This window comes from Sceloporus occidentalis, unplaced genomic scaffold, assembly GCF_023333645.1.
Source record: "Sceloporus occidentalis isolate IW3139 unplaced genomic scaffold, rSceOcc1.0.p SCAF_454, whole genome shotgun sequence".
Classification (NCBI taxonomy): domain Eukaryota; kingdom Metazoa; phylum Chordata; class Lepidosauria; order Squamata; family Phrynosomatidae; genus Sceloporus; species Sceloporus occidentalis.
The window spans coordinates 1-16,023 of NW_028317434.1; the positions used below are offsets into that span (position 1 = coordinate 1).

General features: G+C 42.0%; 1 protein-coding gene across 1 annotated transcript in view; it reads right to left on the minus strand.

The window, feature by feature from the left end:
- Positions 1–3,450: 3,450 nt before the first annotated feature.
- LOC149271871 (tyrosine-protein phosphatase non-receptor type 12-like) overlaps positions 3,451–16,023 on the minus strand; it is a 32,213-nt gene continuing 19,640 nt past the window's right edge. Inside the window, exons 11-15 of the mRNA XM_089507041.1 lie at positions 14,138–14,233; positions 13,672–13,754; positions 10,355–11,271; positions 8,166–8,258; positions 3,451–3,629 (exon numbers count right to left, since the gene is read on the minus strand). Coding sequence (XP_089363167.1) covers positions 3,451–3,629; positions 8,166–8,258; positions 10,355–11,271; positions 13,672–13,754; positions 14,138–14,233 — 1,368 coding nt within the window. The remainder of the gene's footprint in view (positions 3,630–8,165; positions 8,259–10,354; positions 11,272–13,671; positions 13,755–14,137; positions 14,234–16,023) is intronic.

A 16,023-nucleotide genomic window follows, 5' to 3' on the forward strand; every position in this document is an offset into this window, starting at 1 on the left:
AGTGTATGGTGTTAGCATGCGTGTACATGAGTGTAGAATGTTATTGTGTGTTACTGTAAGGTGTTAGTGTTTGTGAGCATAAGAGGTTAGCCGTGTATTACTGTATGGTGTTAGAGTGTGTAAATGTATGTTAGTGCATGGCAACAAACCTATTTTATTGCCAAAAGCAGCCTTCACCACGGTAAGTTTATGGGCCAAGGACCATTATAATGGGACTATGAGTTTGTATTGTGTGATGTCAGAAGAACACACAAAGAGCCATCATCAGCATTATTCACTGGTTAAAGAAAAAAAACCGACAAGGTGGTGTCATGTGTTTGAGAGCTTCGGATAAAAAATGCAATTTTTTTTTAATTTAAAATAATGTAATAAAAAAACGTACAATTTACACTTTCATCTCTTTATTGCAATGGCCTCTCGCTATTCACCTTCTTATTTTACTGACATAATAATAAAAGCTACAAGAACCCAAACACAGTGTTTCTCAAACTAGGTCTTAATACAAAGTTATTAGTAAATATTAATTCATATGTTAACTATTTTTCATATTTAATAAAAACTGAGAAAAAAGCCTTGTTTATATTTTCTTTTATTTACCAAACTGCCCCCAGTTATGCACATCTGACCCCCAGCTTGCCACTCTGCCCCATATATGCCTTATACCTCTTATATGCCAGATTCCACTGTGCCCCTGATATGCCACTGTGTCCCCGGTATGCCTTATACTCCTTATATGCCAGTGATATCCAACTGAGCCCCCTGATATACCTTTTACCCCCAGATATGTCTTATGCCCCCCTGATATGCCTTATACCCCCTATATACCTTACAACTTCCAATATGCCACTCGCCCCCATTTATGCCTTATACCTCCCTATATGCCACTCCGCCCCCCATAAATGACCTGCACCACCCTGAAATTCTCCCTGATTCACACTCTGCCTCCCCCAGATATGCCACTCTGAAATTCATTATACCCCCATACACCACTCTACCTCCCCTATACACCACTCTAACTCCCCCAGATATGCCATTCTGCCTCCCTGAAATTCATTATACCCCCCCATACACCACTATAACGCACCCATACACCACTCTGCATCCTCCCCCTCCCATACGCCACTCTGCCTCCTCCCATACGCCACTCTGCCTCCGTTACTCACCTTCACTTACGCTGAGGCTTCTATGAAGCTGCAATGAAAGTGCCTGTCAGCAACGGAGGCTCACAAAATACCAGGGAGTCGGGAGAGAGGCAGAGCAGTGTATGGGGAGGGGGGGAGGAGTCAGAGGGGTGTATGGGGGGGGGGGGACGGAAGTGAGAGACCGGCCGACAGTGAGGGGAATCCAGGCAGCGTTGCGGGGGATCTGGATTCTAGTGTTATAATCCGATCTCTGTTTGAGGTCGGATTATATAAGGATAAAATCGATAAAAATCGATTCGACTAATCGATAATGAAAATCGTTGACAACGATTTTCATTATCGATTTTATCGATTAGTTGTTTCAGCCCTATAAAATATTACTATATGGAAAAAAATATTAAGTGTGAAAAAAATAAGCAACCAAATCGAAGTATACTATATTGAAAGAAGGCAAAATGTTTTAATTTTTCCTTTCATTGTATATGAATTGAAGAATTTCCAAGCAGAACGAGAAGAAACTCAGATTACGTATGTTGCATTCAAGCTTCTCATCGATGTCCACATGAATTGTTTGAAGGCTAGCCGTTATCTTTTATTTAAATAGCACCAAGAAGTTCCACGGCTCTTACAATACAAGGGGTATGACGAAACAGGAACCAACAGACAACCCGACACGTTACATAGAGAGGGAGCCTCTCAGCTACTCACAAAGCCCAAAGCAACCTCACCCTTATGTCACTGGCACAGATCTGACTGAAGGGAGAAACTTATAGTTAGGAAGCATGTAGTTTGTTTTCTCTCTTGTATTTCATTTCCACACCGTCTGGGTTTTCACTTGGTACCCAGGCTGATCACGCCAATAGTGCATTTCATCTGGCAAAACCTGGTGGGTGATGTATGGAAGCAGGACTGGACAGCAGAAATGAACCATTTGGCCCATCTAGTTGGCACATTTTTTCCTGCTGTAACTACATGGGCCACGCTCAAATACCTGAGGCAAGCGGCCATCTGGTAGGGGAACAGGTCCATCTAAAAAGAAAGACATCTCTCACAGGCCAATAGGAAATGTATCCATGCCCAAGGCAAGGAGATGAGGGCCACATGCTTTCCTCGGTGCTACAGATACTTGTACATTCTTTTTATGGAACCAGCGAGCCCCGCTTTAGGAGGTGCTATGGTTATATAGACAAGGTACTAGGAAGCCACAGTGTTCTAATCTTACAACAACCTTACAAACCAACGGCCGGGAACATTGTGGCAAACTGAAGAGTATGTGAAAAGCCCTCATTATAAAGTTCTAGCAGCAGCTCGTGTCCCCGAAGCCTGTGATCGCACAGAACGTGCGAGCTGCAAACTGAGCGCCAATCCCAAGAGCAAGCTTTCCAAATACCTGAACAAACACCGCGGAGGTAACAGTAAACATTCCTATCCCGGCTCCACATGGCACAGAGCCGTCATAAACGGATAGCGATCTCTGCTCATGCACATAGTGAATGCGGGGACAATTAGACCTAACGGCCCCGACACGACGTAACTCGGCTCCGAGTGTAAACACCACACAGGCCCCAGAAGAGACTATCATGACACCGGGATGGCAACTAAACTCCCCGTCACATGCTGTTCAGGTGACACAGGGGTGATGCCCCGCTAGGAGTGCGAGAGCAGGGGATGGGCACGGTGAGGACACGCAAAGGGCAGCGAGCACGGAGCAGTGTTTACATGACACATGGCGGGAGGACATACTCACTCTTCACGGCAGCAACTGGGGTGGCAAGGCGGGGGATTCCCGCAGATTTCGTCTTCACTTCTCCGTTCTCGTCCCCGCCTTCCTCCCGCCGCCTCTTCTTTTCCTTGTCTCGGGTCTTCTTCAGCTTGTCAGTGGGTGTCACGGGGTGTGAGGGGCCGGGTGGGGCGAGGCACGGACTGCCACTGACGCTGGCCACGGCCGGGAAACTCCATGTTGAGGAGCTGCCATAGCTCGATAGCCCGCTGTTACTCCCGCCCCCTCCTCCCCCCTCACCATTCACACGCTTCGGCTTCAAACCCTTCTCGTCTGTACGGATCTTCTTGGCGGGATGAAGAACCCGGGTACTTGTGGCGGACGAGGTGGAAGGTGGCGGCTGGATTCTAACCTCTGCGCCGCCCTTTACAGGGATCACTTCTCTCGGCTTGGCAAGCGGCTCCTGTTTGTCAGCTGGCGCAGCACGAACACTGCTCCACAGCTCCGCCATTTTGGGCTCCTGTGATGCCCAGACTCCGCCGCCGAGCTGCCAGGGAGGAGTAGGCGGGCCCACCAGAGTCAGTCCAATTACCTACCAGAGAGAGGGCGAAAGCTGTAACGTTGCAACCAATCGTGTGACTGGGCCGTATTTGCAGTGACGTAAACGGTGAAGTCAGAGAGACGCATGGGAGCAAGGGGCCATTTTGTTAGTGTCGCCGCGGAGAGCGGTTGATGGGGGTGGCGGCGTTTGTACTGGCTGTAGAGCGCTGGATGGTGAAGGGGTGTGTATAAGGCAGAGGGGTGTGTCCGCTTCGCTTTATTCTAGCTGGACCGATTTGGAGCCTTGGAAGTAAGTACTTGCCGAAACCCGTTGCCGGGGATTCACCTTGATGATGTGATGTGTTTGTAAGTGATAGTAACTGCCGGTCAATAAACCCGAGGCGACTGGGTAGGGTACTAAGGAAATATGTTTTTTTTTTTTTTTTTTAATACGGCATCTTATTGAAGGAAAGGTGCGTGCGCGGGACGCGGTTTCCCGTTTGGTAGGGTAAAACCGCTCGTATACGCTGCTGCTGCTGCATGTGCGTGTATGTATGTATGTATCAAATCGTATTATTTTAAATCCGTTAACCCGGCATGTGCCGGAGAGGAGAGAGCACTGAGCTTTAACAGAGTCCGATAGGCGCAGTACGATGTCCGCTGTGAACTCGATACTTTGTGCATAATGCCAACGCTTTATACACTGTCACTGCTGGAAATTTTATGACCGTGACGTCGCACCCTCCGTGTCGCCCGGACATTTTTTTTTTTATTTTGTGTTCCGGATAAGTAAGATATTTAATGACGCTCCAAGAAGCCCGAATTGTGTGACAGCGCAGACTGGTCCCGTCACACAGGCTCCTAGCGCTGCCGCCAAAAGTGGCGGGAATGCTCCGATAGACAGGAGACGGCGCGTAATAAATGAACATAACGTTATTGTTTAAAATGTTAGCCGGCTCCGTTCCCGTGCTAACCCAATGCACACGGGATGACCGTTAAACACAATAGCCTCCCTGACGCTACTTTTCTATAGTGTTTATTTCTTCTCCTATTTACTCTTCCTCTGATCTCCACAAGGAGGATAGAGGCTGCTGTGTATGTAGCATTTCCCTGAATGTGGAAGCTGCTCTGTAGTTCTTTATAAAGGACACTTATGCCACATTTACAGCTAGTAATCCAGTACCTGGGACCCTCTAAATGAGCTGACCCGGAGACTCTTACGGCTCTATGTAGTGACTTGCCAAATGGCTCTGATAACGCTCCTTCTGTAAACCTGGACTTGGCCTTATTTAAAGATATCTACAATTGAGTCACCTGCATTAAAGCAGGGATATCAACCAACATACTAGGAGCAAAAGCACCAATGGGGAGTCTCGTATGTTTCCAGCAAAGGGGGGGGGGGTATGACGCAGAGTTCACCCTGAAACATGGGGGTCAATGCTGCAGTTTCCATGTATGATTTTCCCCATAGGCAGCTTAGCGGTTGCCAAGTCACTTTCAGGGCGTGCCGTGAGACTTAGGAGGCACCTTTTTTTTTACTGCGATGCTAAACGATGGTTGTTAAAAAACAAAAAAAAAACCACCAACCTCATACTTTAATAAATACATGACATTGGTGGTATCAAGCTAAATACTTATGGGGCTTTTTTGGGGGGTCAAGATGGTTTCATTGAGAGTACTAGTTAAAAACACAAGATGTATAAATGAGTAAGTCAGAGCACAGTACACACTGCGCATAAAGACGACAGACTCCCCGGACTTGGTCATCGTTCAGCGAGTGAGTCTTTCCGGCAGCCTGTGGCAGAGGCACAGACATGACTGCAGCCCCACACAGATGGCTGTCACTTTAGGAAACTATCAGTTCTTTTATAAAGGCCGCACTTTGAATTGCTTAGATGTGTAAAATTAAGTATTGGAAGTGTATTCAATAAAACATGACTTGTTTATATTCCTACTGTTAGTACTGTGCCTTTATTATCTTGCATACAGGCTAATATATATAATTTCATGTAGCCCTAGCAACGTCATTTTCTTCTTGGAATCATTTGCATGTCTTATCGGTCTGTGCGCGGGAGAAATAAAGGTTGCGAAACACTTCAAAGGATATTTCATTTTGAATGCAAGTGGAAGAAATACAAAGCATTGCATGTAGCAGGAAAGAACCGCCGATGTGACTGATGCCAAACCCCCAACCATACCTGTATTACCAGAACTCACATTCGCCCATACACCCAGCTTTGTTTGACTTGCAACGTTTCTAGACATTTTCACCGTTACAGATCATCTTCCTTTGGTGCTGGTAGTCTGTGTTCAACCACGGAATGAGCTACTGGAAAGTTTCTTTAGAGCACATTTGCTGTAGTTTTGCAGGAGTTTTAGGGTTACAATGTTTTTAAATAAAATGGAAGTGATCAATTTCCATAAAGCAAAGAAATTCAAGCCATAAACCCTGGCAGAGTAGTGCAACTGACTGGCAGCTATGAGCCAGCATGTCAGCTTTTGGCACGGGATCCATCACTCATCAGCTTCTATTCTACATGGGTTTGTTGCGCCATTTGCCCACGCGGATATCACAGCAGTAGTCGTATAGCACAACACATCGGCATATACAGGTGTTTTTACAGTCCGTAAGAAATTCTCCACATTTACAAGCTCTGCCTCAAAGCTGCTCTTTATGCACTCTTTTCACTTTATTTTTATATTGGTGACAGAGTTGTTCACTAAACAGGCTCTATTGTCTTTATCTGAACGGCGAGACCTCGCATGCCTACTACGGATTCCACACACTGCATTACTAAAACCCCAAAATTACCACGCCACCATATCTGCTCCTCACAATCATGTCTTAAATAAGAACGGCATCTACGGTACATGCGTTTTTAATGGTAAGCAGTGATCTAATACCGGCTCAAGATTTCTTTATTATCTTGATGAATGGTGCACCTTACTGATTAGTTATAAAATAGGGAAGTCAGAAGGACCACATATACACAATGTAAATCTTTACAATAGATTGGATCTTTTTGCAAATGACTATGTGAAGCGTACTCAAAAGCTTTTCTGTATACCTTGGTACTCCAGCGTGATCTTATAGAACAGCAACCAGATCATGGGAGATACAGCACATCAGCAGGAGGGGATCAGAGGGATCATAGGACGATCTCTGCTCCCATCAACCCTTCTCGGGTAGATTACACTCCATATGTGATATCAGATTTTAATACAAAAAGTATTCTGTTTCAACTCAAATTCCCAACTAAAGAAAACATGCTTTATTAAGCTATTCTCATGGTATGATTTCAGTTGGTTGTAATCATGGTATTAGGGCCTTGTTTAAAATGCTGTTGGGGATCTACATATGTGTAGGTGCCAACCTTTGATATATAGACAGCAGGTGGGCCCTAAATACCTTCAAAACAAAGGAACCAATCCCTTGGAGTAGTTGGTCTGTGTAATAACTGGGGCCATATTTTACTTACCCGCTAGAAAGTCACAATGTATAAGATACTACAAATAAATGTTATGTTTCTGTATTATCTGGCAGGGGGCCAGGTGGGAGCCAGAAGCACTGCCTCACAACTTTGCACCATAATCGTTACACAAAACAGGACAACAGGATTGACAATGAAACTGTGTATAATATAAAAATAACCTTTAGCTTACAATTTACAAACTGTATTACAATCGTATCGGTTAACCTGCATGGCTGGCCTCAGATATCCAGCTAGGAATAAAAAATAAAAATAAAAACCATCAGGGCCAATAATTTACATCATGTATAAAGAACAGTTTAAGACCATGCCGAGATTTCTTACATCTTCTGTTAATACGCTATGACTGCAATATTGTCATAATATATACCTGCTTGCCCTGTACAAATACAAAACAACAACTAAGTTGTAATCAAAAGTTAGCAAAAAAGTAGTCTGTAAACTATCATAAAAGTCTCACTATATTAACAGATCTACAAGCAGCGTGTAACGGGGTTAAGAGACATTAAGGCAATGATACATTAAGTTACAAAATCATACGTAATACTTTTCTTAAACCAAAGTGTTATAATAAGGCAGGTATATGGTCCCAGCAAAGAAACATTTAGCATTTGATACTGGAATAAACCATTTAAATAATTGAGATATATATATGGAATTGTACAGTAGAAGTGTGTACCATTGTGTAGGGTAATCTACACTTTGATTAAACACGGTTGGTACGGAATACTTTCGATATTGACGGCAATATAATCCCTTCACTGTTCGGCCGTCTTTCAACATACGCGCTGAAAGCTCTTCGGTGAGCCGGGAGGTTGGGTTCACCGCGCGTAATAACGGCCGTCTTCTGCGGGTCCTCTTCATCTAATACTACTGAAACTGGATGAGTCTCTAGGCCTGAGTCATGTCCATTGTGGAGATGAATCCCCCGATACTCTTGTTTTCTCGCTGTTACTGATGCCTGTGGAGACAGATTACATACAATATTACATATTTTTGTTGAATTGTATGTTGAGTAGTAATTTGTAATACAATCGTTACTTGCAGTAGGCAGATGCAAAATTGACTTGTCTCTTTCCTACTGTCCAACACTTCATGCATACCAGATACATTCTACCAAGTTTTCTTAATAGTAATTACACCATCTGTAGTAACCTTCCAAGATGTAGTGTCATTTTCAATTCTAAGTGAATGTCAGGGCAGCGCTTCATTAATACATGTAAACACAGCCCTCCGCAGCAGGAATGCACTTATACAAAGATATATATATACCGGGAGTAGCAGCGTCCGAAGTTTGCTGTCCCGCCGTCACATCCGTGGATCTGGCCGGGGGAGCACCTGGCTCACAGAGCTGCTCTGTATTGTCTGCGGGAAGGAAACAATACTCCACTTACTACGAGCATGATGTACACGTATGCCTTTTTAATCCCTACCGTGATCATCAAAACTGAACTATAACAAACCAATCTGTATCCCAAACGATTTCACTTAATACACATCTGATTAAAAAATGAACACCTGGAAGTTAAAAGGCTTATAATGTGTTCTGAACCAACATGGAAACAGGCAATAGTTTAGAAAGCCACGGGTTATTTCTACCCATTAAAAAGTTTGGTGCAGAAGCCCTGGGAGATATTGGCACATACGGTTGCCTATTTTTTTCTTCTTTCTTGTAAACGCTCAGTGCAGTAGTTGCCAAGTAATACATTAATTTACGTTAGTCAAGGCAGCGGCCTGTGGACATATTTTGTTGAAAGTATGTATAGAAGATTAAAATACCAAAAGCACAATGGAATAAGAACTGTACAACAAGGAATTACAATTATTGGGAGCAGGCATGTAACTGTAGAAGATATCCAATGAAGAACCCCCAGGTGATACACCAAGTGGTCAGCGTGCTACAATAAAGCATGAGGCTAGGGTTGGTTTGCACCGGGTTATTACGGATTTTTAGTGTATTTACGGTACGATCCACTGAATCCACTACTGCCAAAATACTATGCATGCAATGAACAAGTGACCTGTGATATTAAAGAAAAATGTCAACCTTTTCAGCAAAACCATAGAATGAAGTTGGCGTGCCAGGAGTATAGATATGTTGCATGTATGCTTGTGCACGCGGGGGGGGGGGGGGGGGGGGGTTAGCTTCTAAGACTTTCCAGTAGCTTTATTTATTCATCCCCAATTAATTATGGTACCTTCACATGGGTTGAGCAGGTTCATCTACCACTATCCCGAGTGCACTCAGTGGTGAACAGATATTCATCTACCTAATCATGAGCGCTTTATCACAGCAATGGCTCATTAAGATCTCTACCTATCCAACTCTTCACACACCTTTACCTATAGCGGTGTAATCGGATATTCCTTTATACACATGAATACGGAAAGCCCTGATCCTTCTACCTATTAATTAAAAAGTGCGTTCTGTTGTATACCCCTCATCTGAGATATTTCTTTTGGATAAGGGAAGTTCAGATACAGTATACTCACTACTGAAGGAGAACAGGAAAGATGTCTTATCTCAGATACTGTCCCCTGCTGCTCTCCGGCTCCTCCTTTTGTCCGCTCTGTTCAGACTTCCCCAGAGCTCTTCTGCTCTCTTCTATGGACGGGAAGTGCTCTGGGGAAGCCTGAACCGAGCAGAAGCACCTTGGGACAGTGGGGAGAACCGCAAATAGAGCAGGCAGAGGTGAGGAGAGCAATCAGTTACCCGAAATTATCCCTTATCCTAAATACTTGTAGTCTCAAACATTTCGGATAATGGATACTCAACCCGTACTGCCGTTAAAAACCTGGTTGTGTGTCTATTAATGTCCATTATCACAATGCAAATGCACAAAACAAGACATGTCTCTATAAAACCAAACAAGTATCTAAAGCTGGAAACGAGCTTTAAAATTAACACGAAAAGCTCATCTGAAAAGATACAGGCGTAATAAACATTCACCTCAAAAGGAAGGGTTACTTATACTTATAGCAAGGCCAGACGAAGGTAGAAGTTGGAAGGGAGGCAAATGTAGAAGTTGGCTAGATATTTTAAAAGGAGCCAGACAGTAAGTGTAAGATTAAAACTGCACAAAAATAAACAGCCACTCCTGGATTTATAATACAATAAACAAGCTACTAGAAGTCGTCATTGTTATTGATAGCAGATAAGGGAGTCCCACTCTCCAAGCAATTACAACCAGCCAAACTAAACAGATTCAGACATGTTTAGCAAAAATTGCAATATGTACTGCGTAACCCGAGTCATCTTTACATATTTTCCATAAGCAAACCGTGTGTGAATACACACCAACTTTTGAGGTTTTGCTACCACTTACTGGCTGCAGCACTAAGTGGTTTGTTTATGGAAATATGTAAAGACGACTACTTGCGTTGCAGATTTTGGCAACACGTCAGTCTTTTGTTATACTGTCACACTTTTATCCAGAGAATAAAAACTTAAATAAAATTACCTTTTTCCAGCTTAGAATTTTTGGGGTTTGATGAATCGTGCCTAGCAATAGACATGGGTAATACTTTCCTAGTAGATAGGTTTTCAGCTGCCAAAACAGCAGATACAGTGGCACTTGCGGTCGATATGTTTGACAAGCTTTTTGACACTGACCCTAAGGAATTCTCCTCATCTATATCAGAGTCATCAGAGTGCAAGGGGTTTGTAAAAGACAACGGAGCCTGAAGTGAACGGGGTACGCTCTGATCTTCAACCAGACTTTGAATATGAGAGGTTACTGTGGCGTTGGAAATACTTTCAGTTGCAGAACTCCCGTCCATTGCTTTATGCTTGTGTTCAGTTTCCAAGGCAGAAGACATGGCAAGTCCTTTCTCTAGAGGCAGATGATCTGGCCTTGGCGGATGATCAGAGCTTCTTTGATGTGGTTTATCTTCTAACATTTTAGAAGGCTTTGAACTTCTACAACTAACGCAAGCATTTGAAGTCAAGCCTACAACAGAATCCACCGAACTGGACTCCGGCATTTTCAGTGATTGGTCAATTGCATAGCAGGAAGTAGATTTCATTTTCATGCCAAGTCCTCTATGCAAACCCGTACTGGACTCAAAACTTTTGGGACCTTCTTGTAGAGGTACCTTCTTTATCTCAATACTGAGCTTGCGCTCAAGCTTCCTCTCAACAGCAGGTTCGTTCTTTCCAAGTACCTCTCCTGATTTGCTAAAGTTCTCATTCAAATCTGTTGAATTCTCACTGGACAGCACATGCAAAACTGGTTTCGGATGATAGCGATCGCTGTCCTGCCACACGGTTGTCACAGTTGGATAAGCAGAGGGAGGTGAGGGCGTCAAGATGGGCGGCACAGGATGAGGTTCTGGTGGTTGTAAGATTTCTTCCTTGACATCTCCTTCTACTAGGCAACTGAAAGATATTGGCAAATATTTAATTTCATAGCATTTATAATAAATACTAATAGTTCACATATTTGCTACATTTAAGATTTTTTGTTACCGACCTTGCTTTTTCATATATGGTTCCCTGAATCACGCAGAAACAAATACACGACACACAGAATTAATGAGTACAACAGGCAAGGGAGGTGAGCAAATCAGTATTTGTAAGAATATTAGGTTGAGAACCAAAAACTAAGGGTGGAGAGAAAATTACGATTGCACAGTTGCTAGATACGATAGTGATGAGCTGCTCACCAAGTATTGGCAACAATAAAAAATATGTTGGCCAGAAGAATTAAAAACCATTAATTAAAGTTTCTTCAGGGTTAGTTAGAAAATGTTTAAATGATACGTGGCTTAAGGCACAATTAACTGAAAAACGCAAATCAGCTAAACCAATACTCCCCTTCTGTTTGCCATCTCGTTTACCTTCTGACACACGTTAGCCAAGACCGCTACATCATTCATTTTGTCAGTAAAAAATATACAAGTCTCCCAAAAGAATGAGAATTACACCAACTGTGAAGCTTTATCTTATATTTTACCACCCATAAACTTAAAATTACATTTGCAGCAAGGGTGGGAAGCTCGGCATGAAATGAAACTGTTCAGCAACGGATTACTCTTTGATGGACCTATAAAAGCTTTCTATGTCACTAAATGCCTCAAAGTAATGTACAAACAAATGAGGGGGGAAAACGTCTTGGATAATGCAATCCCTAGGGGCTTCACACAGGTCCTGAGAGAATCTCCAGCCTCAATAACCGAAATCATTTGTGAGAGAGAGCAAGCCATGCCATTATTTAATTTGTTAATCTCTCCAAAAATAGTCATGTGTTTGGCAATGAGACATTGCAGGGGATAAGCAGGGAAATTGCCTCAATAGATGAAATTCACACCATGCTTAATACAATAACAGCTAACTGCACGCTACCAATGTACAGGAGCACAAAGGACAAACTGAGAAACTTTACAGAGTTCTGGCACGAATCCAAAGAACCCTCAAGTTCCTCAGATTTCATCTTGGCTATACAGATATAGATAGATATATATATATATATATATATATATATATATATATATCAGATATAAGATGGCGGTACGAAGGATTTGGAACGCAGTGCATGTGCCAAAAATAGACAACACTGATAACTCTGACAATACGCCATCTTTATAAACTAAGCCCAAGGAACATGCACTCATAATAAAGCAGCCCATGATGATATTTGTTATTATTTAGTGCCTTCTGTTACTAGCACAGTCAACATGGAGTAGCACAGATAACTGCTTGCGATCAAAGTTAGCTACTTTAAACATGATAAAATAAGGTTATGTTACACATTTCAGACTAGATCCGTTTAAAATAACCCTACATCTTTTGTCACTATTGTACTCCTATATGCACGTTTAAATGTGGAAGTCTTGTGACCGTGGATCATATGAAGCTACGAAAACATTTTCCTGTTCCTTAAAACGTGAATGGAAACAGACAGCTCTGTGGCCACAATGTGTTTTTGTTGACCATTAAAAATGAAGTGTAAACTTACATGACAAATGCTTTTTTTAACGTATGCAGAAATATTGCATGTTTTTACATTCACACATTTAATCGCCAGCAGCATTTTGCACTTTATTATATTGCTGCATTTGAATGCCGCTTTGCCTTCAAAATATTAACTGCTCGGAATAAGACAGCTTCTTGGCCTCGAGGCAGTTTCATTAAGTGAAGACCCCCATGCAGAACTGCCGTAACAATGGAAACAGTGCAACTACTATTTACAACCCTACTACAAGTACTCAATTTGTACAACTGATGCCCGGGGTTATGTGAACAGCAGGGGTACATTTGCTATACAATCGAATTCCAAAAACCTCTAAAACAGCAGGGTGCAGGAACTGCAATGGAAGGTGGGGGTAAAAGCACTCACTAAAATCCTTTTCTTTAGCAAAAATGCTTTTAGTGCTCGGAGGCAGGAATCGTGCATCAGTACACGTTTCATTATCAGTACTCGGCATTTCAAAATCATTGTATGTTTGTATAAAGAGCGTCAGTCAGGGGACTGTACAAAGTGAAGGGAATGCAGCAAAACACACCTCAATTACTACTAAAGGATTATTTGTTGCCTACAATATACTTTAACTAATATAAAGCATTTTGGTTTTGTCACTCGCGTCCACATTTATGAGTTTGAGAATCTCCCATGTCAGTGATTTTCCCATATGCCCATTTAGTGATCAATCTCATGTAACAGAAGGCTTTCCGTCCCATATACCAACACATGCCTACTGACGCTGCATTCAAACACCTTCACTTGAATGGCCAATGCAATGTAATGTTCATTCACACCATGACGTTCCTACTGCTTACCTCCTGATTCGTGGCGGCTTTGGTGGAGGGCAGTCCATTTTCTCACTTTCCAAAGGACTAACTGCGTTATCGGTGCCGTCATCCTGCCAACAGCAAAACCACATCAAATGGATCTCCTATTTCATGTAATTAGCTACATTTCTTAATTAACAGAAGACACGGTGAACGTCAAACTAATTAAAAACGTATGGGTGTGATGCTTAAAGAGAGGTTTCAGAATTCTGATTCTCGAATTATTCTTAATTCAGTTAGAAAAAAAAAATTCTGAAATGCTACAATGTGAGAAACATTTAAATACACAGGATCTAAAGGAAAGCTGGAAATTAAACTCTGTAAGGAGAGTTTTTGATTACATTTAAGTCAGCAAGCAAAAATCCATGCTGGATATTAAACTCTACCCAGTCAATCATTTTTAAGATGTTTTGCTTTAAACAGCAAATGCCCGATGCAGTCGGGATATACATACCAAGCCATCCACAATCTTCTTGGAGTCGCTTTCATACACCTGGAGCTGCTTTTCAAACAACTGTGCTATCGCGCGGTGCACAAGCTCATACTGCTCCTACAAAAACACAGAGAACCCCACAGATGATGAATACAATAAAAAACACCAGCTGAAAATACTGTCCAATTTCATAGAAATCTTCACATCAGATACTTCAATATTATTTTTTTAACCCCTTAAGGACCGGGCTCGTTTTTTCTTTTTGTACCCTGTGGGACCGAGGCTGTTTTAATACTTTTGTGGTGCTTGTGTTCAGCTGTAATTTTCTCCTCACCCATTTAGTGTACCCACATAAGTTATATATTGTTTTTTTTCAGGACAAGATGAGCTTTCTTCAGATACCATTATTCTGATCGTATCATCTTATTTACTATAAAAAAAAAAAAAAAACATGGTGAAAAATGTAAACAAAAACATTTTATGGACTTTTATTTGAAAAATCTTTTACTCACCTAAAAAAGGAAGTAAAAAAAACTAGCTAAATAGATTCTACTACTTGTCCTGAGTTTAGAAATACCCAATGTTTTTTTGCTGTTTTTTGTAAGTTATAGGGCAATAAGTACAAGCAGCGTTTTAGGATTTCCAAACTTTTTTTAACAAATCTGGTCAGTCTGCCTCCATCTCCTCTTTGGAACATCTTTGAAGCCGGTTAACTCAATTTAACCCATTCAAACCATATATTATTGAAAACTAGACACCCCAGGGTATTCCAAATGCTGTTATTTTAACCCTTTCCATGCACCAATTATAGAACTACACTTTGTCAAACTTTGTAATAGTAATTTTTTTTATTTTTTTTTCTCACACAAATTGTACTTTAGTTATAGATATACAGGTTCTGGTATATGTCACTGTCAAACAACCCCCCAATGTGTGTTCAGGAACATCTCCTGAGTGCAGTGATACCCAACAAGCATGGGTTTGCCGTGTTTGAGATTTAAAATGCCACATTTGGGAAATGCGCTTTTTTTTAGCCATTTTTATTTTATATTAGACACCCCCTTGGGTATTTGAAGTGCTTTTATTTTAACTCTTTGTTGAGATTTTTGAGAATTTTTAGCACTTGCTCAAAATAAAAAAAAAAATTTTAATACTGTTTTTTTTTTTACATATTTTGCTGGTACTGGATGGTTCATCTAGTGACATCACTGCATAATTATTTATTTATTTTTTTATATTTTACTAATCACATTGAGATTAGAAAGCTGGGCTCCATTGACTTGCATGGTTGAATGCAGTACCTGTATTCAACCTGCAAGTGGAGCCAGAGTTCTCTAGAGGGTCTGGAGACCATCTAGCGAACTCTTTCATCTTTATTGTTTTTTTTCCCAGGCCGCCGCCATCTTGCTGATGGCGAAGATCACCGGCAGCGGAGGTCACAGCCCATCCAGAGGTAAGTGTTTGGTGTCGCTGGATGCCTCCTGATCGAGGAATTCCAGCAAAACCATTTAAGTTTAGGAGGCGATCGTTGATCACCTCCTAAACGCTTTTAAAACGGGCGAGGGGCCAGACATGGCCCACGATGCCGATCTCGGCCTTGCTGAATGCCTCGACATCGAGGCATTACAGTAACGCCGTATAAGCGAAGAAAGTGATCGTTAATCACTTTCTAAGCTTATTTAATTTTTTGACGGTTCAGGACCGTCAAAGGTCATTAAGTGGCCGTTTTTCCGTGACGGTCCTGAACCGGCAAAGGTCGTTAAGGGGTTAATATAGAAACAAACCGACAGACTACAGACTTTGCTGATACACGCAGAGACCTTACCAGTTGATTTCCTGAAGAAGCCTAAGGGCGAAACGCGTAGAAAAAGACTCAATTGGACTTTAACCTATGCCTGTATATGCAT